Source organism: Erpetoichthys calabaricus, chromosome 3 (assembly GCF_900747795.2).
Source record: "Erpetoichthys calabaricus chromosome 3, fErpCal1.3, whole genome shotgun sequence".
NCBI lineage: Eukaryota > Metazoa > Chordata > Cladistia > Polypteriformes > Polypteridae > Erpetoichthys > Erpetoichthys calabaricus.
Genome location: NC_041396.2, coordinates 54,748,731 through 54,772,240, shown reverse-complemented (window position 1 = coordinate 54,772,240; position 23,510 = coordinate 54,748,731). Strand labels below are relative to the sequence as shown.

Sequence of the window (23,510 nt, the reverse complement as noted above, 5' to 3'; positions counted from 1 at the left end):
AGGTTTGATAAAGAGCCAGTTTTAACCAGTCAGTTGAATGGAAAGAGCCACCACATATAATAAAATAACCAATTAACATAGAGATTCAAAGATATATACTTTAATAAGTGAAATATTGTTATGTAAACTACATTTTAACTCACTTTTTCCATGGTGTAAGATTTGCAAGTTAAACCGACACCTTATCTTTTAAGTATGGCTGTCTTGTTTAGTTTTATTCCCTTATCTGTTTCGGTAATTCATTTTGGTGCAACCTACACTTTATGTTATTGATCATTAGAACCTGTTTGGTATATTAGCTTAATCAAGGACTTGGCTATATGCCTACAAAGACAACTCTTCCGTAACTGGAAAGTGATCCATTACTATGTTAGTTTCCTTCTTTAAGGGCATTCAAATATCTTACTGCACTGCTTCAATTTTTACAAAAGGAATGTTTAGAACTCCAAAATATGCCTTTTTAATTGATTCACTAATCCAGAAGGGAAACGATCTAAATAGCCTAAGGCTTTTATACAATTATATTATGTATACATATACACACAAAAATTATAGGCATAAAACACACACTCCATATATAAAGAAAAGTGAATTCTGCTTGTGTAACATCCTAAACTGTCCTCTAGAATTGTAAAAAAATGTGGCACATGTAGCCTTAATCAATCTAAATTTTATTAATATATAATTAATATATATAAACCTGTATTATCTATAATACTATTTTCATATATTAAGACACATCATTAAGAGTATGCAACTCTGGCCTCCACATCCAGGGCACTGATTATTTAGGCAGCCTAGAAATCTTCACGGTATCGCTTTCTTCAAAGATCTCGCTTTCCTATTTCCCTTTGTCAACCGACCATATTTTAGTTATTGTCTTCATATGATGACAACTTCAATCATATTTAACCATCAATTTCTGATTTACTGTTTCTTTAAGTTGATGTGTCCATGTATGCAAATTCTGCTATGTTTACAGCTGTTAACATATTTTCTATATATATTTCATATAGGGACAAATAAAGTTCTATCTACGAGGTAAGACACAAAGATAACCAGCTTGGTAAATAAATAAAAAAAAAAATTTTTTTTTGATGAAGTACAGCATTCTAAACATTATCAGCTTCTATATACTCCCCCTCCTGATCTCTACACCATTCCATACGCAACAGTGGTGGAAGTCTTCTTGCTTGAGGCTCTTCCAACAGGCTTGCTGTTTTTATCTTCCCTTCATCCATTGAAGAAAAATGTGTTCCCTTCAGGTAACTTTCGGGAACAAGTAAAAATCACAGGGAGCTAAATCTGACAAATAGGGAGGATAATCGATTTTTTCACCCGACATTATTGTGGCAACTCGTGTAGCGATTGTTGTGCAAATACTGACTGAGTTATTCACAGGATATAGCTAGCCGGTCAGCAGTCTAAGAGGGCGTGTAAGAGGGGATATAGTTCTATGATTCACGTCCAGCCAACCTCCAGATGGTTTTTCAGGAAAGCCCCAAGCCCAGTCCGATTATTTTTGTGTCTCACCTTGTATACTGTATATTTATCTCTTAATACATGATAATTTTAAAATAACTTGAAATTAAATTCTGAACTTTTTCTGCACTTAAGCCTGTGATTCTAGAAACATTTTACCGGATTTCTCTTGGCGAACTGGCAAAAAAGTCAGGCAACATTATAACCTTTCTTTCTGCTACAATTAGAAGTCAAGCAAAATTACAACTTTTATTGGCTAACTAAAAAGGCTACATTTACTTTTTATGTATTTTTTTAAAAAACAAACTGCTTACTAATTTTTAATATAAAAGAGAAGTCTTAAGGAAAATGATTTAAAACATTCTCCGGGGCTGGAATGAACACTTCCACACACTATAGCTTAAAAAAAAAAAAAAAAAAAAGGATTCAGAAACTGCAACCACATACCAAATCAAACAAAAAAAAATTACAGAAATATTCAACATTTACTATTTGTGTCATGTTAAAAAATACAGCAAAAAAGACCAACTTAAAAATGTATTCTTTCTTGAATCTCAATGAGATTAACAAAGTTAAATAATAATAGAATACTAAAATTACAGAAAATGGGGACAGGAGGAATTGGGGAGTGCACAAGATGGCAAAGCATGAATTTATTTAGGTGGATCTGTGTTGATTCCATATTTTTCCTTAAGCAATTTAAGTTGCTCTTCCTTCTTCTTTGTATCCATTTTCTGGAATGCCTGTGGAAAAGAAAAAAAAAAAATCAATATAATTAAAATACAGCCAGTCCCCGGGTTACGTATGAGATAAGAGACTGTAGGTCTGTTCTTAAGTTGAAATTGAATGTAAGTTGAAACAGGTACATTATTTTAATAAATGCTATTGTTGACCGACTGTAACCAAGTGCTCTGCTAATGAATGATGGAGTTTCACCACTCTCTGACCTTTTTATTATTTCTACTTTATTTTCCATGGTGATGGTTTTTCTCTTCTTTACTGTATCACCAGCACTTGCATCAGATTTGTGTTTCAGAGACATTGTTGAAGGGTGAAGTCAGATGGTTAAGATGAGCTCTTCTGCACAGCACTGTACATGCTATCACAGCAGGAAGGCACCCCTCGTCAGCACGTCTGGTATACTGACGAGACACAACTTCCTGCTATGTACGCAACAGTACAAGCAGACTTGCTATTGAGAATGAATGGGGGCAGCTCACCACCCGCCCACCACACAGTCACCTCCACTTGCATGCAGTATGCTGACTGCAGCGTCAGCTCACCGAGAGCTAACAGGATGGGGCCAAAGGCGGGTAGTGAATCAATCGCCACCGCCCCCATTCAACAGGCAGCCACTTGAAGCACACTACAATGCTGCCCTCTGCCGCCCCATTCACCCTCAATGGCCTCTGTTTCATCCACAAGTGGGTCACAGCTTGCAGCATCACCAGCCACCCACCAACAACGAACGGGGCAGCTGTTCAAGGAACACTGCAAGGCTGTGTGGAGGGCAGGCAGTGAAACGCCCTCCTTTGCCCCATCCAGTCAGCAGGAGTAGCTGCGGCGGTGTGGTGGTCAGCGAACGCCCCCCTCCACCCCATGAAGCCTCCATCCTGCCGCACACCCAGCCGCCCACTGAGAATGAATGGGGTGCGGCCCCCACCATCAACTGGAGTCACCCAAGGGACACTACACTGCGTGAGCAGCAAAACTGCCCCCCTCCAGCCATCGCTTGCATCATCCCCAGGCCGGAGATGACGGAGCGGTAGTTACTGAGAAGCCTGTGTTGTGTCCCCCAGACAGCTGAAGCAGCTGCGGCCCCATTTGTAAGTCGTATGTCGAATGTCCGTAACTCGGAGACTACGTGTACTGTAGAAACCATTTTATAAAGATTTTTTTTTTTAGTCACTTAACTTTTAATTTACAGTTTATAACTAATATTCATACATCAACCAAGATTAATAATGTAATTGATTGAACCATTAAGATGAGGATCCACATTTCTACGTTAGGTCCTCTGCATCCTGAACTAATGATAGGTTAAGAAAATGCTGCTTGGATACAAATGCCTTTTGAGGTTTAGAAGTAAAAAAAAAAAAAAAAAAAAAAAAAAAAAAAAAAATCATCAAGTGTATATACATACATATACAAACACATAAAATACAGGTGCTGGTCATAAAATTAGAATATCATGACAAAGTTGATTTATTTCAGTAATTCTATTCAAAAAGTGAAACTTGTATATTAGATTCATTCATTACACACAGACTGATGCATTTCAAATGTTTTATTTCTTTTAATGTTGATGATTATAACTGACAACTAATGAAAGTCCCAAATTCAGTATCTCGGAAAATTAGAATATCAATTAAGACCAATGCAAAAAAAGGATTTTTAGAAATGTTGGCCAACTGAAAGGTATGAACATGAAAAGTATGAGCATGTACAGCACTCAATATTTAGTTGGGCTCCTTTGGCCTGGATTACTGCAGCAATGTGGCGTGGCATGGAGTTGATCCGTCTGTGGCACTGCTCAGGTGTTATGAGAGCCCATGTTGCTCTGATAGTGGCCTTCAGCTCTTCTGAATTGTTGGGTCTGGCGTATTGCATCTTCCTCTTCACAATACCCCCATAGATTTTCTATGGGGTTAAGGTCAGCAGAGTTTGCTGGCCAATCAAGAACAGGGATACCATGGTCCTTAAACCAGGTACTGGTAGCTTTGGCACTGTGCGCAGGTGCCAGGTCCTGTTGGAAAATGAAATCTGCATCTCTATAAAGTTTGTCAGCAGCAGGAAACATGAAGTGCTCTAAAACTTCCTGGTAGACGGCTGCGTTGACCTTGGAGCTCAGAAAACACAATGGACCAATACCAGCAGATGACATGGCACCCTAAACCATCACTGACTGTGGAAACTTTACACTGGACCTCACGCAACGTGGTTCTGTGCCTCTCCTCTCTTCCTCCAGACTCTGGGACCTTGATTTCCAAAGGAAATACAAAATTTACTTTCATCAGAGAACATAACTTTGGACCACTCAGTAGCAGTCCAGTCCTTTTTGTCTTTAGCCCAGGCGAGACGCTTCTGACGCTGTCTCTTGTTCAAGAGTGGCTTGACACAAGGAATGCGACAGCTGAAACCCATGTCTTGCATACGTCTGTGCATGGTGGTTCTTGAAGCACTGACTCCAGCTGCAGTCCACTCTTTGTGAATCTCCCCACATTTTTGAATGGGTTTTGTTTCACAATCCTCTCCAGGGTGCGGTTATCCCTATTGCTTGTACACTTTTTTCTACCACATCTTGTCCTTCCCTTCGCCTCTCTATTAATGTGCTTGGACACAGAGCTCTGTGAACAGCCAGCCTCTTTAGCAATGACCTTTTCTGTCTTGCCCTCCTTGTGCAAGGTGTCAATGGTCGTCTTTTGGACAACTGTCAAGTCAGCAGTCTTCCCCATGATTGTGTAGCCTACAGAACTAGACTGAGAGACCATTTAAAGGCTTTTGCAGGTGTTTTGAGTAATTAGCTGATTAGAGTGTGGCACCAGGTGTCTTCAATATTGAACCTTTTCACAATATTCTAATTTTCCGAGATACTGAATTTGGGACTTTCATTAGTTGTCAGTTATAATCACCAACATTAAAAGAAATAAACATTTGAAATACATCAGTCTGTGTGTAATGAATGAATCTAATACACAAGTTTCACTTTTTGAATGGAATTACTGAAATAAATCAACTTTGTCATGATATTCTAATTTTATGACCAGTACCTGTATGTATCATTATGATAGAAATCAAAAGGAAATTTGCACAGTCCTACTCCTGCCATTAACAGAAGGCTTCCCAAGATGGATACACAGATTAATCAGTTAGTAACCTGGCATAGACCATTTTTTTTTTTTTTTTTTATGGTTCAACATTAGTGGAAATAATAGTGTAGTGTCCATAGATCCAGACCTGAGTGAGACATGCTACTCAGGTGGTCGAGACCTCTCCAAGGAGGATGAGACTACCTGAAGAAGATGACATAAGAGCAGCAGCGTGATTGCTGTTTTGCACACACGACACTAACACAGCACTTTAGCAGCCAGGAGATGTGTCCAGTGTCCATCTGCCTGGGTGTGTGTTCGCCAGCATCTTTCACAGAGCCAGAGAAAAGTGGGTATATCAGTTGCCTCTGACCCCAGGTCAGTGGAGTAAAGCAGAGAGATGACTGCCTGTATGAAGTAGCTAGGAAATGTATCTAAAGTGCTCACTACGTTCTGTGTCTACGAACATTAGTCTCCGAGCTGCCTTTTTTTTTTTGCCGGCATCTCCAGTAGTCCCACCCCATTCAGACAGTTTAGCACATGTATTAGATTTAATGTTTTTGTGGTTGGTAAAATTGTGGTGGGCATTTTGATTTTCTGGGTTACGAAATGTGTGCCATCAAAAAAAAAAGGTTGGAAAACACTGCTCTACACTTTTGTTCCTGGCATGCTAAAAAAAGTTCTCTATAGCATCTATATCGCTTCAAAACTAACACCTTGCATTACTGGAATGGTTATGTTGCATTGTTTGCATAAATAAGCGAACATGCTGCAAACTTGAATCATGGGTAGGGATAATCATACTTCTATTTCATAGAATTTTGTTATCAAGTTACGGCAATCCTCACTGTAAGCTACCTGGTAGACTGGCAAGTTCAGATATTAGAGACTTATTTTGGTTTTAGTGCCACTCAAAAATAACATTTTGCATTTACATGATATGACATTGGTTCAAATCTTATTACAGAAACATGAAATGGGGAGGATGGGGGGTTTGGAGTGTAGTTTTTATCTTTGTGACATTTCTCTAGTATTGCTCCAGGGCTACCATGTTTATAGTTTCGAGGTGTTTTTCTATTTTATTTTACTGAAGGTTTTTTTCTTCTTAGTATCAGACACTGCTTTTCCAGTTCAATCATGAACACTGTGCATTTTCTGTTGCTGACTCAATGCCTCAGGTTTTACTGCCTATCACTGATGTCAGAACAGCTAAAATAATTAATATTTAAGTGGGATACCTCCAATTTTGCAAATTTTTTAAAACTTGTATAAGTATTAAAAAAATCCTAAAGATTAATACCCTACAATGATTTTTTTAGCTGCCTTCAGGTAGTGGAGCATCTTATTTTAGAAGGTTAAAGGTGTTACATTTAATCTCTCTAACTGTCTTGCAGAGAAAAAATATAGTTTTCATGCAATAATAAGATAATTTGTTTGTTTTAAAAAGTTGCTTGTGTTTTAAGATGGCAAACAGCACTGGGATATTTCGGTTAACACTTGTATTAGTTGTTAATTATACTGGGATTTTTGCTTTTGGTAATTTACTAATTTTCAATAGATTATGGACATCTTTATTTTACAGTTCCCTCAAGTTTATTCTTTGTGTGTTGGCTGCTGTGACACTGAAATTTCACTTTGGGGATAAAGCATCCATTCATTCTTTCATATTTTTACTTTAAAATTTACTATTACACTGTTGTACTCTACTTATTATTTTCGTTGAGTGGATGAACAATTGAGGGCTTTGACTTTGCGGAGTTTTAATGCATGTCCATTTAAGACAGGCATGTCAAACTCACTACCACTGGTGGACTGCTTCAACTGCCATACATGCGTCAGCGGGCCGCACTATAACAAATACTATTATACAAAGTTACTGTAGCTTTCTTTCCAATACTGAAAACTTTAAAAAATGTAACACTTAAAAGTTTAAAGAAAAGCAATTTATTTCCATACAATCTCCGTACAACAGAGTACAACTAGAGTCTTAGCCTCTTAGCTAGGTCCTTATATTATTATATTCATTATATTATATTCATTGCTTATATAGGAGTCTTACAGTGTGAGATCTATTTCTTTTGTCCCGACACTTGGCATCTCTTGTTAGTAACCAGTTCGTCAATTTCAGGCTTGAAATCTTGTGCAACTGCAACTTTTATGAGGGATGAAAGGTGCTCGGCGGTAAGTCTTGAGGGATGTGGGGTTTTGGTAGCTTTCGTTAACAAAAACAATTGCTCACAAAGGTAAGTGTTTCTGAACATAGACAGTACTCTCAATGATAACTTACGGATGTGCACATACGAGTGTGGCAGGTAAGCATACAAGCCTTGCACACCAACTTCGTTGCATTTTGCCTTCAGAATATAATCTGGCTCCAGATCAATCAATTCCATTTGGATATTCTCAGGCGCATTCTCAATGTTGTAAGAGTATGGTGACGTAAACAGCGCAAAGTCCTGTTCGTGTGAACCGAAATTATGAAAACTCTCACTGAATTCATTGCTCAGTAATTCAAGTCGGAAAACAAATCCTCCAAAAATCTAATTTTACATTACTAAGTTTACTCCAATGTTTATATTGTAAAATAAGCCGATATGCAAAAAGCCCCCTGACCTACACTAATTTTACAAACTCAAAATCACAAAAATTTGTCAATAAACAACTTGCCAACTTCTCGTGTCCACTTCAGATCTTCAGCTGTAGTCTGCACTAACTGTTCGTTACAATACTAGCACAAGATTACATAAAACTAGGGCAAAAAACGTGAAAATATGCGAGCTATTACTACTCGTGATGGTCAGTTCTGCCCAGTGGCCAGTCTCAGCATCCCAGCCAGTAGTGTAGCATGCCAGGGGCAGCTCTAGGTTCGTGGTGGCCCTGGGCAGAGAAACAATCGGTGGCCCCTTCGCCCGGCAATGTCAATATGTTATCTTATGCACGGTGGATGGCCACGTCCAGGCGGACACTACACAGCCGCCTCGTGCTCATGACACGATTCTATATGCGCATGTCTGTAACTTGAAAACCAAGTGGCGGCCCATGATATTCTCATTATGGCAGACCGTTATAATACTACATATAGCTTACTGCTCCGACTCGAGCGACATTAGTAAATACAGCGTACTAATTAACAAGAAACACAATGTTTTTCGGCCACACTGCCGTCAGCTATGTCGTTATTTTCTCTTTCTGTTTTATATTCAATATATATTGGCGTGGCGGCCCTGTGCAGGTGCACAGTTTGCACATGCCTAAGGCCGCCCCTTGTGACGTCACGGCTCATTAACTTTGGACAAGGCTCGTGGCAAGACTAGCAGATGACGTTTCCGGTACCGTAATGCCATGGGAAAACGCTCTTTAGTCAGAAGGCAGAAGTAAGAAAAGTCAATAAGCGGCAAAGATGCAGAATGATTCAATCACAAACGATAGTAATCATTTTGTACAAGTTTAGTGCTAATTAGGATCTGTCATGAAGGCCGCACAGATTTCTGTTGCGGGTCGCATGTGGCCCAGGGGCCGCGTGTTTGACATGCCTGATTTAAGAGATGCTTATACATTCAATTAAATCACTCTTTAGCAGTGCATTCAAAGTCTACAATTGTTTCGATTGTGTTATTTTACTTTGATATGTCTATGTCTCATATGCTATGCCAATTTGAGAATTAATATATTGGCCTCATTTTCTTATTGCATTCTTTTCATCTTGCCATTTAGGAAGGCATTCAAATTCAGGCTGTACTTGCTCAAGTAGTACTTTGTTAAAAGTTTGTGTTTCTGGTAATTGATTAAGTTTAAACTATGCCATTACTATTATTTGTTTTAATTCTTTTGTGTTGATTCTACATTACTTTTGTGATTCAGTGTGTACTTCATCATTTATGTATTTATGAGTGCACGTTTTAATGTTAGATGTAATTAACTGCAATTAATTTTATACAATTATGCAATTTTTTTTTTCAATTGATTCCCAACCCTTGTAAAAATACTTCAAAGCCAATTAAAAAAAGCACAATAGTGCACACAAATGCTCTGCCACCTAGTATTAACTCAGGACTCAAAAACTCAGAGGGTAGCAGTTATACACTAGGACACCACAGACATATTGCTAAAGCACTGTAGTCAAATATATACATACCCTGTTAGCATTGTAATACAAGACAACAAGATAACGGTTGCAGACATTAAATCCAGATAAATGATCACAGGCATTTTTTGCATCAAAGATGTCTTCATAAACCACATATGCTGTTCCTCTGGTTTCTGGTGTATTTCCACTGTAAACAACATTTAAGTAAAAAAAAAAAAAATAAAATAAACACATTGTAGAGTACATAATGACAATTTCAAGGTAAACTGAAAATGTAAGAAGCCAATGCTGTAGACAAGTACTAATTGTGCTAGTTTTCCTCTCAGAAGAAAATATGAACTGATCATTTCTGGTTCTGTTGGAACACTGTACATGAAATAAATTCTAAATAAAAATGCACTTTTTATAATGGTACTCCAGTTACTGCAGACTCAGAAGACTGAAACTGCCACAACACTTGTTCAGTTTAACATCTGGTGCTTGTAAAAAGGCCAAAACATTCTGGGGGAACATTTATTTCACACACTAGGGGTGTCTCATTATAGAGATACACTTCTTGCAGTACAAGGTAGTGCAAAAACCTCCATATTTCATTCATTAGAAACCGACATCTAATCCGTTCAACAAACATACAATTGACAGAACATGACTTATCTGTAATGATCTGACACAGGATTACAGTTTGAAATGTTTTTTTCACCATTTGGAAACGTGAACTACTTTTACTTTACATAATTTTTACTTTACATAATTTGGCCAACAAATAAGTCTCCTTGCTCATTTTAAATCATTTGTGCTTCTGACTCAGCCTACCCACTGTTAATTAAATAATTTCAGCAGGAAATACACACACAACTTTAGGTAGAAGTGGGTATGATAGCATGACACAAGGCACAAGAGCTACTATTAGAAGTATAGTGCTCTAAATGGGACACAAAGCTTTTAAGACACCATAAGTTCAGCAAGTAGGTGTTTTAGAATTTATGAGTGTTGCAATGCAAGAAGGGCATACCCAAACACATAAGTGTCCATGTTATTTTTTATATAAAAAGAAAGTGATTTTTCCCTCTGGTCCAGTTCTTTCTTTAGCAGACTCAGGCCTATGTTATACCTCAAGCTAAAACAGAGATAATAAATAAATTAATATAAACATTCCTATAAGGCCTTTATTTTAAAACTATTAAAATATGTTGGTCCTCCAGATATCGGTTGCTTTAAAGAGCTATTTAATGTCTCCCTTTCTCTCTCTGAAAGATACATTTTACTGTTGAATGCATATAACAGACCAGGAGCACTGCTTAAATTTACTGCACATAGAAAGCAGCATAATGAGAACAGTTCAACTGCAGCAAAACAAATCTACGAACGATTCTAAATGTCAAGCCCTGCTTTCCTAATAAAGGATAGATGTATTTACTGCACTTGAATATTAAGCTTTTCTTCATGGTTTATCATCACTAAGATAACAGTGCCACTGTATAATTTAGAAGGCTGGAAGTATTTTAACACAGTTCATGTTTGGGTTACTTTAACTTTGAGAGGCAATATAATATTGCTTTTGCAGATGTACAAAAAGGTTTATGGCTATGTTGTTATACAACAGTCTTCTACAGAACCAGTCATGTGGTACATTTTAGTATTATTTTACAGATTTCAAATGTGCATGAAGAACATAACTGAAATCAAGCATAACACAGAAACTCAGTTTTTGGAAGTATCAGCTTATACATATTCAGTTTAGCAATAAGCTTTGAAATGTTTCTTTAAAAAGATAACTTTTTTTTATTTATATATATATATATATATATATATATATATATATATATATATATATATATATATATATATATATATATATATATATATATATATACACACACCTAAATTTGTTTTGCACAGAAAAAAATGCTGGTTTTCTCAGCCTGTATAGTTCCTGCTCAAAGTTGTTAGATCAAGTGACTTCAGTACTTACACTCTGATCTGCCTAATTGGTCCATATTTTCCAAATATATCATACATCTCTTCTGCTGTGATTTTGTATGGAAGGTTTCGAATATATAATATTCTGTTTACTTCTGGAGGTAATCTGATCTGGAAAAAAAAAACAGAACATACAGAAAATATTCAATCATACAATTTACATTAAAAGCAGAATTTTTAACAGTTTAAGTTACTGCAAATAAATCAACTTCTGAGAGACTACATCTAAATAAACCCATATCAGCTTTTCATTACACAAAATAAATGCAACTGTTTTATTCCAATTTCAACAACCAACTTGAACTACAGTACTGCAAGAAAATCCCAGGTCACACAAAAAAAATTGTATTTATTGCTAATTACCTTAGTAGTAAGTGTATATTTGCTCAAGAAAACACAAATAATCATGGATGCAATTAAAACAAAAATGACTTGTGTTTTTAAAACAGCCTGCACTTAAAATTAAAAACTGAAGCAATTTGCTTTGGTACACTGCTGTTTACTTTTTTTTTTTTTTTTTTTAAACACACATTACACATTTGCAGACTTTTGCTCCAAGCCCTAAGTGTATTTGCAATGTGTAAAGATAAAGTAATTTCCCCAAAGATTCCACATGAGGAATCAATATCTGTTTATATTTCTCAGTAGTTATTACTCTATCAAATAAGACCAGGGGGGTATTTTTCGTACGTGGATTACTCGCTTAGCCGGATGTAATTGTTGACGATTTGGCCTGATCCTGGATCTGTCGGTTTTTTGAAACTCTTGCTGGAAATGTTGTCATAGCAACACATCCAAATCCGCAAACCTGCTTGGAGCAGGTTTGTTCTACGTAAACAAGGATTAGTTTACACACGTGATCAGTGACGGTGCGTGGAAGTCATCCAGTCATGGCTTCACCGTTCATGAATGAGCGACCAATTGATATCGGTGCGCAAATTATACAAAGAGAATTTCATATAGAGAGGGTTTTGCGCGATCGTCAAGATCCTTTATTGCTCCCGGAGGAAATTCTGTACGAAAGATACCGCTTTAGCCGAGGGGGAACATTGTACCTCAAAGATTTATTAGCTCCGTATATTCGAAGTCAAACTCGGCAAAGTCGGGCTCTCACAACCACATAGACAGTATGCATTGCTTTGAGGTTTCTTGCAAGCGGCACTTTTTTTATATACTGTAGGCGATGCGGAACATCTATTGAAAAGTGCAGTTTTCCATGCAACTCGTAAAGTCTGTTTGGCTCTGAAACATTTCCTTCAGGTTTTCATTGTGTTTCCTGGACACCTGCGTGTGCAGACAAAAGAGGCGTTTCATGCCATTGCAGGTATTCCATAAAGAATCTCACAATCAGCCTAACATTCTCATTACCCAGGGTTTCCAAATGTGATTGGGGTACAAGGGACTGATCAGAGTGGAGTTTGATCAAACATTATTTGGAAAATGTACCTCTCCTCCTGATGAATAATCAGACACAGTGTCTTCATCAAATATTTGACCTTCGTCAATATCTCGTTGGTCAGACACAGGTTCTAGGGATATGACATTCCCTGCAACTGACCCAACAAAAAAAGAGGGCTATATGGAACACACCTATGGCACACATGGAGGACAAATATATGCAATGATCATCCTTTACCTCAAATGAAGTGACCACTGCATCCTACCACTGGTTCTGAGGAGGAGCTTCCCCCTGGAATGCCCTCAGAAACAGGGCGATGGGCATTTTGCTGGAGAGACAACTCTTCTGCAGGGGTTAGGTCTGGACCGCGTGGACCTCCACCTGTTTTTTGCTTCTTTGCCTTCTTATTAGCTTTAAAATTAATGTTCTTTACATTATATATGATTCTTTATGTCATCAATTCTTTAAATAGTTATATACCAATATTTACCAGTTTTAAGTATATTCTTGTACTTCACTTTAACCTGTTCCCGTGTTCTCCTTGTGCTCACGTTTGATCTGGAATTATGACATGTTAAATAATAATTACTCTGATACATAGGAAATGAAACGCTGCTTTCAGTAAGTACAATGCACACGCATTTCATTTGTCTGCCACTTTTTGCCAGCTGTCTTTTCTGGTTTGGGCTGCTTTTGCAGTGTTACCCCTTGTGCATATTAAATCTTGAAATTCTTCATGTCCTTCAAATGAAAGGTCCTGCTCCGCTTGTGTGGAAAAAAATGCGCACGTTCATTTTGTTGCAGCCTATCAAAGACTTGCTGATCATGTTTTCTAGACTCAATATATATGGGCTTTTCACTCAGCGCGGGCGCGCGCATTCATCTCGTATGATTAGATCCAGCTAAACTAATCTACTACGCGGCTGCGTTTGAAAAACCGACTTATCTGGATGAGTTTCACTGGCATTAACTCATCCAAGATGAGGCACCTGATCTCGGATGGTTTAAGCGACGTACGGAAAATACCCCCCAGATCTCTTAAACCACTGGTAGGACTGTAGACCATAACAGAGCATGCAACCATGCTTCATGGAAATCCAGACAGGTCTCAAAATACTTTAACATCTCATCTGACATTGCAATAATAATAATAATAAATAATTCTTTGCATTTATATAGCGCTTTTCTCACTACTCAAAGCGCTCAGCAATTGCAGATTAAGGACCTTGCTTAAGGGCTCAACAGAGCGGAGTCCCTTTTTGTTGGCATTTACGGGATTCGAATTGGCAACCTTCCAACTGCCAATGCAGATCCCTAGCCTCAGAGCCACCACTCCACTCATTGTGGTGTCTTGTGTCATGCAAAAATTTTCAAATTTGGATTCATCACTCAAAAAGACGGTCACTGATAGAATACCTGCTTTACAGTCTTTCCATACTGAACTTTCTTCTGGTTGCTGCCTTTAAATAAAAATTTCAAATAGCTGCAATATGTCCTATAAGGACATTTCTTTAAAGGCCTACACTTTGAGTGTGTACTTTGGTTCCTATTTTGTTCTAAGAAGAATAATTGTTATTTTTGATAGTATGAATGTTTGACTGTAGTTTTCCTAAAGCAATTAGCAACCATACAAGTGAACAAAACCATCCTGGCTATATTATGCTGCATTCACATGGCCTCAAAAAGATCCAAGTTGTCGAGTTGGAAATACCATGTGAACACTCAACAATCCTGGAATTATAACAATGACAATTCAGAAAAAACAAAGCTACTTGGAATTGTCCAAGTTGTGATGTGATGCTGACCTTTTACCTTAGTCAAATGTTTAAAATAAATCATATCCTGGTCAATCCAAAACACCATTTTTGGTCAAATTGCATTTGGAGCAAAGTGATACTCATTTAATATGTTTATTTTGTTCTCTATTTCAACAAAAAAATGCAGTTTGCTTTTTTTGCAGATCAAATAAATCAACAGCAACCTCACATTTTTCCTCAAACAGTCCGACTGGAAACTCATATTAATGCACTGAACTGGGAAAGTGAAACATCATAACCTGCGAGCTCCAAATAGTCCTAAAGCATGTGAAAGCAGCATTACATTACAAAATCCACAGTGTGAGCAAAGACAGGCAGCTTATATAAGTCAAATAGATTTTGACCCAACTCTTTTTTTTCTTAATGACAATGTACTCTAGAGATCTGTATATCATCTCTGTTGTCAGCTGACTAATTTCACTATATTTTCATTTTATCATTCATATTTACTAATAATTCCAGGCTTGAAATGTTAAATTATTGAGAGAGTCTTTATTCTTTAAACACAAAGTACACTGAATTCAGTATTTCGTATACGTACTAAATATCTATCTGTTCTCAAAGTGTGGTGAGTAAAGTGACATTTGAATCACTCAGATCTGTTAGCCCACTGTATGTTTACCTTATTTTAACTCTTTTAGGGCGGAAGTCGACTTTTGTCGACAGGAGGGGTTGAAGGCGAATGTCGACAAAAGTCGACATCCAGGGATAAAGGGCGACAATCAGCTGTTAATGGCGACAAATCTCACTGTCACGTCACAGGCATTCCCTCTGTGCTTGGAGGAATGCTAGACTCGTTGACTCGGCAAATAAACATTGCGTGTGCGTGAGTTGCGAAATGTAAACAATGGCAAGATGGCACCGACATGTGAAAAGGCAGCGAAGCAAGTGCAGAAAAGAAAACACTTGGCAGACGTTGTTTTGCGCATTACCGCGGAGTCGGACTCTTGATTTTTCAGAATCGGACTTTATTGGCAGTGATCAGGAGATCGAGCAAGAGAGTTAGAAGCAGGCATCAGCTGATCAGACACCAGCCGATGCCGTGCCAGCGGATCTGCTGCCAGTTGAGTGCCTTCGCGCAGCCGATGCATCTACGGCAAGGTTCGCGTGGGATAAATACACATACATTGATCCGTTGAGAGCCGATATGGCTACCGGAGTTTACAAGACGGCATGGCTTGCTTTTGGACACGACAGATCACCAGCTGCTGTACTTCAGGCTGCTCTCTCCTGATGCTGCTTTTCAGCTACTGTCAGACGAGACAAACAGGTAGGCAGAGATTTTTTTTTTGAATCGCGGGCTGCGTTTGCATCGCATTCTCGTTATTCAAAGTGGAAACCCACAACGAAAGACGAGATGAAGCGCGCTGTGGCATTACAAATAGAGATGGGACAGAACTGGTGATATAACTTCAGGGAGCATTGGTCCAAACGTGTTTTGTCCCCTGATGGCTTAGGTACGTGCTGCTGCAAAGTTTTATTCACTTCTGTAATAAACAGAAGCAAATCCCATGGGGTGAGCCAAGCTATAATGCCATACATAAAGTTCATAAAGTTTCAGAAGATGAAAAGAGGTGACAATACGGTTTTCATGCAGGCAGAAAACTTGGTGGCAGTGGCATGGCACGATGGCAAATGGGTGACTTGTCTCTCTACAGTACACACTAACAATATATGTTAGAAAATGCAGCAACAGACAATTGAAAAATAGGCATCAAAACAACACAGAGAATTCAGGCTCATACAACATGCAAGACAGTAACATTTGTCAAAAGTAAATATTTTTTGTTGATGTGATATGTTAAACAATTGCTTTGTGTTCTTTTTTAAAAAATGTTAGTTTTTGGAAAAATATTCAGCCCTGGGAGAAAAGAAACAAAAAAAAAATTAGCCCTAAAAGAGTTAAAACAAACGTCTACTATTTTTCCATTAAAAAAAAACTTCAGTGTCACTCCAATTATTTCTTGTTTTACTTTTACGCATTATATTCATGTTACATTTTATATTAATCACAATTTTGAAACAATCACAGAAATAAAAAACACAGATAGCACACCAAATCGACAGTCTCAAGACAGTCAACATTTTTCACTCCTTCATGTCTCTCGCCTCCAAGTTCAGTGAAGAACCCCAACCAATTCACACCATTAACTTTTTCATCATCCTAGAAAGCTGCAGCAAATTCCTAGCTCCTGGAAAAAAACTCATTTAAGAGAGCTAACACTGTCTTCCTAGAAAACAATATTAACAGAAGGTCACTTCAGCTGTAAAATACATCCCGGCTTACATGTGCTTAGTCTGCTGCTAAAATATTTTTTACCTTTACATTTATCATTAATCTGCTGCAGCTTTGTCATAGTAAGAAATACTTTTTGGAGTCAATTCCACTCTTCACCAACATTTTACACTGCTGCTGTGGCATCTTGCCTCTGTCCAATCTACAATGGCTTGTGCTTTGATTTGCTACCCTTTCACACTTTCACATTACTTCGGTAAACGTTTACTCAATGAAATACCAATATACCCCTTCAGAAGTTGGGCAACTTAAAAAAGGTGAAATGAGTATCCAGATGAGAAAATTTGACACCCCTAAAACCCAGTTTAGCTATCACTTGAGTATTCCTTGTTAATCATAAATGACTTGCTGCTTAAGTTCAGTACTCCTAAATGAACTGTCCAGTTGCCTGGGCCATTGCAAAACAGTTTGGAGCACTTGTTCCTCCTTCCTTCCTTAAGGATGATAACTTTTACTTATACTTCTGCTTAGGGCTGGGTGATTTGGCCTAAAATCAAAATCTCGATTAATTGAACATTTTAACTCGATTACGATTAATGAACGATTATTTTATTTATTTATTTTGCCCTCATAGTTCACTGACAAGTTTTGTACAGTAAATATGCTCACATATTACAAGTGAGAGATTTTTGAATGAAGGGTGCATTACTTGATTTTAAAATAATTGAAGGAAACACTTCTATCTGTGATTATTTATTGAACATCAATGTTGAACAACTGAAATTAAAGCACACATTGCCTAAAACGAACAGTCACTTTGTTCTTATAAAAAAGTAAAAATAAATAACTTGCACTTTTGGAAACAAAATAAATTATTTCAATGTTTTTCTTATTAAAAGTAGAAAATAAACAGTATCTCTTCTAAATAAAATAACTCTTATATATCCTGTAAATAATATTTTAAACAGTGCATTTCTTGCATCTTCTGTAAACAAATATTTTAATGTTGTATTGAAAATAGAACTCTCTAAACACTGTTGCATGAGGTGATCTTAGCGATCTTGTCATGTCACTATATGAACATGAATTTACTCTAAGTTCTTACTAAGAAACACGAGCATGTTAACCTTTTCTGGTTTCAGGCAGGACCTGAGGCATGTAACAATGTTTCCGCCCGAACTGAAAACCCGCTCTGATGGGGAGCTAGTAGCTGGTATGCAGAGATACTTTTTTGCCACCTTACTTAGAGTGGGAAAGTGTACATGATGCTTCCTCCACCAGTCCAGTGGATTTGCCTCACTATCCAGCATGGGGGACACCAAATAGCTACTCATCTCTGTCACTTCAGCAATCGCTAGAAGCAGAGTGGGTGTAGCTGAACTTGCTGAAGGTGTTGCCTCACTCCCTTTAAAAAAGCTTCCTAATGACCTCTTTTGCTTTTATGCTATTATATTTAATTAAGCTGACGTGTACTTACCAATTGCAAGGTGTAGGCGGTGTCCAAAACACTGCTGCCGTAACCATCCATTAAGCGCAGCAGCTTTGACAACATTAGCACCGTTGTCTGTTGTAATGGCTGAAAGTTTTTCTTCCGCGAGGTCAACATACAGAAAGCATATCTTTCAGACCTTGCGCAATCATATCTGCCGTGTGATCGGCTGGAAAATATGCCGTCTCAAGGCATCTCTGGCGCAGCTTCCAATCATCGTCAATGTAGTGCAAAGTAAGGCTCAAGAATGGGTCCATCGTCCTACTTGACCAGAGATCAGATGTGGCTGCAAAGTGTTGAACATTTTTCAGTTCAGCAGCTACATTTTTACAACATGTCTTGTACATGTCTGGCAGCGCAGTTTTAGAAAAATGTGATCGCGATGGCACAGCACAGTGTATCTTCTGTCGAGAGTTTTAACGAGGTGTTTAAACCCGCTTCGCTCCACTGTAGCCAAAGGAGTCCTATTATCCTTTGCGATGTAATAACAAATAGCGTCAGTTATTTCTTTCCATCTTCTTGAACTCTTCTCATACTGTGTGGCATTTGTGAACGCTTGTGTTATCGACATTTGCTTTGCGGAGGCACTTGTTGCTGGGTGCTTGTCAGTCTCATTTTGGTTTTTTTGAGCCATGCACTGATCATATTCAGTAATGTGATTGTGCTTCAAGTGTTGAAACAAATTGGTGGTGTTACCTTTGGGCGTCGAGACTGTTTTTCTACAGTGTCTACATCTGACTTCATTTTGTTCGATGTCATCCTTACTGAAGCCAAAATGTGTCCAAATGACGGAGACTGCGTTTTTCTTTGGTACAAGCTGCTCTTGTTGCTCAGGTGTGTCAGTGTTTAAGCTCTCCGTGTCGGCGGAATAACATAACATAACGGAGCGGGGTCACGTGACTCCACACGCGGTAGTGTTTTTAAAGGGAAAGTAATCAAAATAATTGACCTGGAAAAATTTGATCGATTATAGGTTCTGAATGTCGATTTCGATTACTTCTCGATTAATTGCCCAGCCCTACTTCTGCTCCACTCTTTTACTTAAAATGATCACTATCCCTCAACAAATTTTCAAACTCTGATTTTCTGTCTCCTCTCTAAACAACACAAGTAGCTCCACTAGATTCAAATACAAATTAATGTCATTTTACAGAATTCACCTTTGGTAAAGGCAACCCATGTATCTACAACAGGCCACGGATGCCCACAACTTTAGTTAAAATAGTGCAATGACACAAACTTATCTTCACTCTGACGGCTTAGTATGGATCACATGCAATTAACCCAAGGACTTTCTATTGTAAACTGATGATGCTCAATGTTAGCATTCACACAAAAATATAGTAAAAAATTTGGTAAAAGAAAAATCGCTGTATGAAGCTCCAGTTGGCCCACTGTATGTTCTGAATTTGACAAAATGGTTCTTAGTCCAAACACTTTAAGAACCACTGTAAACTGTACAATACTAATAAACTTTTATCATTATATTTACTTAAATAATTGAAATGAGTTCCAAATAAAAACAGGAACTTGACATCATAACCCACAGATTATCTCTTTCCCTTGCTTTATAAGTTTCTAAACCATGTAGACTGGGGAGTGTTAAGATCTTATTCAGGAAGGCAACAGTGGTTGCAGATTCTTCCCCTGATGCTCTGCTTTTCATCAGAACTTAATTAGCCTGACAACTGAAAATACCTATTGCTTAAATTAAGTTAATTCACTTCTAAATATTCATAACACTCTTGCATTTTTCACTCAAACTTATTATATGATCCTCATTCTACTTGCAAACTGACCCAGTGCATGTATGTGGTCACAGCCTGATGAAACCAACAGGTCCATATCATCTGCCAAAAACAGACTTGCGTTCCTGAGGTCACTGAACTGGATACCCATCCACTCTGTAGCTGCACCTAGCAATTCTGACTATAAAAATAATGAACAGAATTGGCGATAGAGGGCAACTCTCACCCAGTCTTACACCCATAAGAAACAAATCTAACTTGCTGCTAGCAATGCATACCAAGCTTTTGGTCCAGTTGTACAGAGACTGAATAACCAACAATATCAGGCCCAGTAGCCCATACTTCCACTAAAGTATCCCCCAGAGGTTACCCCAAAGACATAGTTGTATGCTGGCATACTCCTATGAACGTTCAAGAATCCTCACTGAGGGTAAAATTCTGGTCCAGTGTTCTGGATGTGATTGGACTGTCCTGGTGTACATGCCAGTTCAACATTGTGTGAAGGTCAGGGACAGTAAATCTGGACTGGCATACTGGAGTGGCGATCCCCAGCTTTAAAAACGGGGACTACAGTGTGTGTTCCACATTCCATCATTAAGGGGATCACACTTCTAACCCTCCCCGAGGAGGCCTATGCAAGAGTTCTGGAAAGGAGGGTTTGGCTTGGTCAATTTTTTCCCTGTGATTATTATAAAACATTCACTGCCTGTGATGGACTGGCATCCTGTCCAGTGTTAGTTCCTGCTTTCTTTCCTATACTGCAGTAGTAGTATCTGCATCTCCCTCCCCAAGACACAAACATGTATTTAATAAAATCAAGAAATGGATTTCAATAATGTTTCAACAAAAATATTTGGAAACATGAGGAAAAATATGAAGGAGAGGAGCATAATCTGCCTATACAAATTAAAAATATTATGAAATACAGTACACAAACTGGAAGAAATGAAGCACTACCATGTTGTGTTAATAACATGTTTTATTAACAGCAACAGCTGTTGTTCAACTAACAGTATCACAGATCAAAGACTGGAGTCCCAACACCGCTGAATAAAAGTGGTACTGTACAATCACTCAAACCAATTCTTGTCCACAAACAATCTAAGCAGCAAGACAAAAATGTGGGAGAAAACCACATTCAGAACAATAAGGGTGAAGTTAACTACTTATTGGTAACTACGTGTTCAGTCGACTACTTGTCCACGCACATGCCAAGTTATGCGCATATACAATTTAGGCAAGCCAATTACTAATTTCTCATTAACACGAGGATGGAATGATTTAAAAGGTATACATTTATTTGTAACTTTAAAAAACAAAATTATTTTTAAAAAAATCACATTGGGATAGTTCAGTTAACAGAAAAAATGCCCCCTCTCACATATACAGTGCTAGACTGAACAAAGCACGACGCTCAACAACCACTGCAGAGGATCACGTCACACTGGACCGCTTTTTCCCCCCAGATTCTGCACTCCAGGTGAGTTTTTCCCAGGCCGATGTGGGTAAACTAGAACCCCAAAATGTTCCGTGACTCGTTCAGCTTTACCAAATGAGTGAACGCCTTTTATTTTTCAGTTCAATAACTTAGTTAGCAGGCTGACTAATTATACGAAAATGGTTTTAAGAAAGGTAGAATATTTAAGAACGAATCACCTTACATAAAGCTTGTAAACAGCTCTAAAAACGTTATCCTTATGTTTTCTATACCCATGAGGTCCTTTATCCCATCTAATTTCTTTATAAATTATGTATAATTTTTACAAAAAGTATTTAAAAAGCAAACACTAGAGTCGCTGGTATGATACTGTATTTTGTTTAACGTTTAGAATGAGCTCAAAACCTTAATGAGCTTAAACACGTCGTTACGTTTTTCAGGCCTACAGTGTTTATAGTTTTTTTCTGATTAAAAGGTTGCTTAATAAACACTTACAACGAATCAGTAATTTCGAGTGCAGTTTAAAACGCCATACTTACATTTGCTCTTTTCGCTGCCTGCATAGCCATTGTGAAATTCTTTAAGTTTCACCAACACCACTTCCAAAGTGCATAAACAACACGCAAAACGCTAGTAAAAGGAAGAACGAAGCTATTTGGTCACGTGATTTCATGCGCCTCCCACAATTCATTGCGCTCTCTCTGTACGGAAACCCATTGGTGCCAAACTACTCACTTAAACGCTAATACCACTACAAGGTTGGGGTGGTTGGTGTTGGAGTCATAGACATATACAGTATAGATCAGTGTTTCTCAAACTTTTTTGTCTGTTGGCACAGTAAAAAAACTAAAAAAATTCGCGGCACACCAGGAAGAACAACAGTTGTTTTATAATAAAATGAAAAATTATTTTACCTGTTTTTAAGTATTACATTCAATGTGAAGGATGTGCCTGTTTTTGAGAGCAAATGCGATCTAATCGAGGCTCCAAAGTCGACAAACAAACTCGCATTTCAGCGTCTAGATAGACGCCGCATTCACTGTGTTGCCCAGTCGACACCATACGTCAGCGTGTACGCCATATTGTGAGTGGCAAAAGTGCCATTTAAACTAATACAGGTAAACGTGGAAACCGGGTTTTCTGATGAAAAAACAATAACGTTTAAAACAGTATCGTTTACATACACCAGATTTTGGCGAATCGTTTAAATGCAATTATTTATATCCATTTATACACTAATAATGACAATTATTAAATAATAATAATTATTATTAAATAATTCCTCCCATATAAGTAACATTTCTTGGACTGCCTTCTTCCATCTCCGAAACATTTCTAGACTTTGTCCTGTTCTTATGCAACACAGTACTGAGTATTGGTTAATGCCCTAGTCACCTCACGTATAAATGCCCTAGTCACCTCACGTATAGATTACTGTAATGCTATTCTATCTGGCATTCCACAAAAACTTATCCATCGCTTACAACTTATTCAAAAGTCTGCTGCCAGGATAAAAACCTGCTGTTCTAAATCCACTGAACATATTACACCTATTCTCTCTCTACTTCACTGGCTCCCTGTTAACTACAGAATACAATACAAAATACTGCTCTTAACGTTTAAAGCTCTCCACAACCTCACTGAACTCCTACAGACTTACACTCCTCTCGCTCACTCAGATCCTCATCTGCAGCTCTACTTTCTGTACTGCACATCAAACTCAGTTCTGTGGGAGCTCGAGTGTCTCTCATAGTGCTCCTCAACTCTGGAATTCTCTTCCCTCTCATATACGTCAGCTTGATTCAATAACACATTTTAAAACTACCCTCAAAACTTATTTTTTCAAACTGGCATACCAATTGTGAATTTTGCACTGTTACTGCCAGTTATCTTTGTTTGTCTTTCTTTTAACAGTGAAACGATACACTCAATGACAAAAATAAACAATTTTATAGTATACAAATTGGCTTAATAATTTCTGAAAACATTTCACTCATTCCTCTCTCAATCTCTCTCTCTCACACA

At 37.9% G+C, this 23,510-nt stretch overlaps 1 protein-coding gene across 1 annotated transcript; it reads right to left on the bottom strand.

The window, feature by feature from the left end:
• Nucleotides 1–1,948: 1,948 nt before the first annotated feature.
• Nucleotides 1,949–22,188, bottom strand: sf3b6 (splicing factor 3b, subunit 6). Its single transcript, XM_028796837.2, has 4 exons — nucleotides 22,025–22,188; nucleotides 11,351–11,469; nucleotides 9,427–9,565; nucleotides 1,949–2,225 (listed from the first exon to the last, which is right to left on the bottom strand). Exons 1-4 carry the CDS (start codon nucleotides 22,052–22,054, stop codon nucleotides 2,136–2,138), a joined length of 378 nt encoding a protein of 125 aa, XP_028652670.1. The 5' UTR covers nucleotides 22,055–22,188; the 3' UTR covers nucleotides 1,949–2,135.
• Between the last annotated feature and the right edge of the window lie 1,322 nt (nucleotides 22,189–23,510).

Excerpts from the sequence above, each read along its gene's own strand:
- sf3b6 (XM_028796837.2), bottom strand. The coding sequence starts at position 22,054 with ATGGCTATGCAGGCAGCGAAAAGAGCAAAT. Across the intron at positions 9,566-11,350 it reads CCAATTAGGCAGATCAGAGT|TGGAAATACACCAGAAACCA; the intron begins GTAAGTACTGAA and ends TGTTGTTTACAG. Across the intron at positions 2,226-9,426 it reads TGTATTACAATGCTAACAGG|GCATTCCAGAAAATGGATAC; the intron begins GTATGTATATAT and ends TCTTTTCCACAG.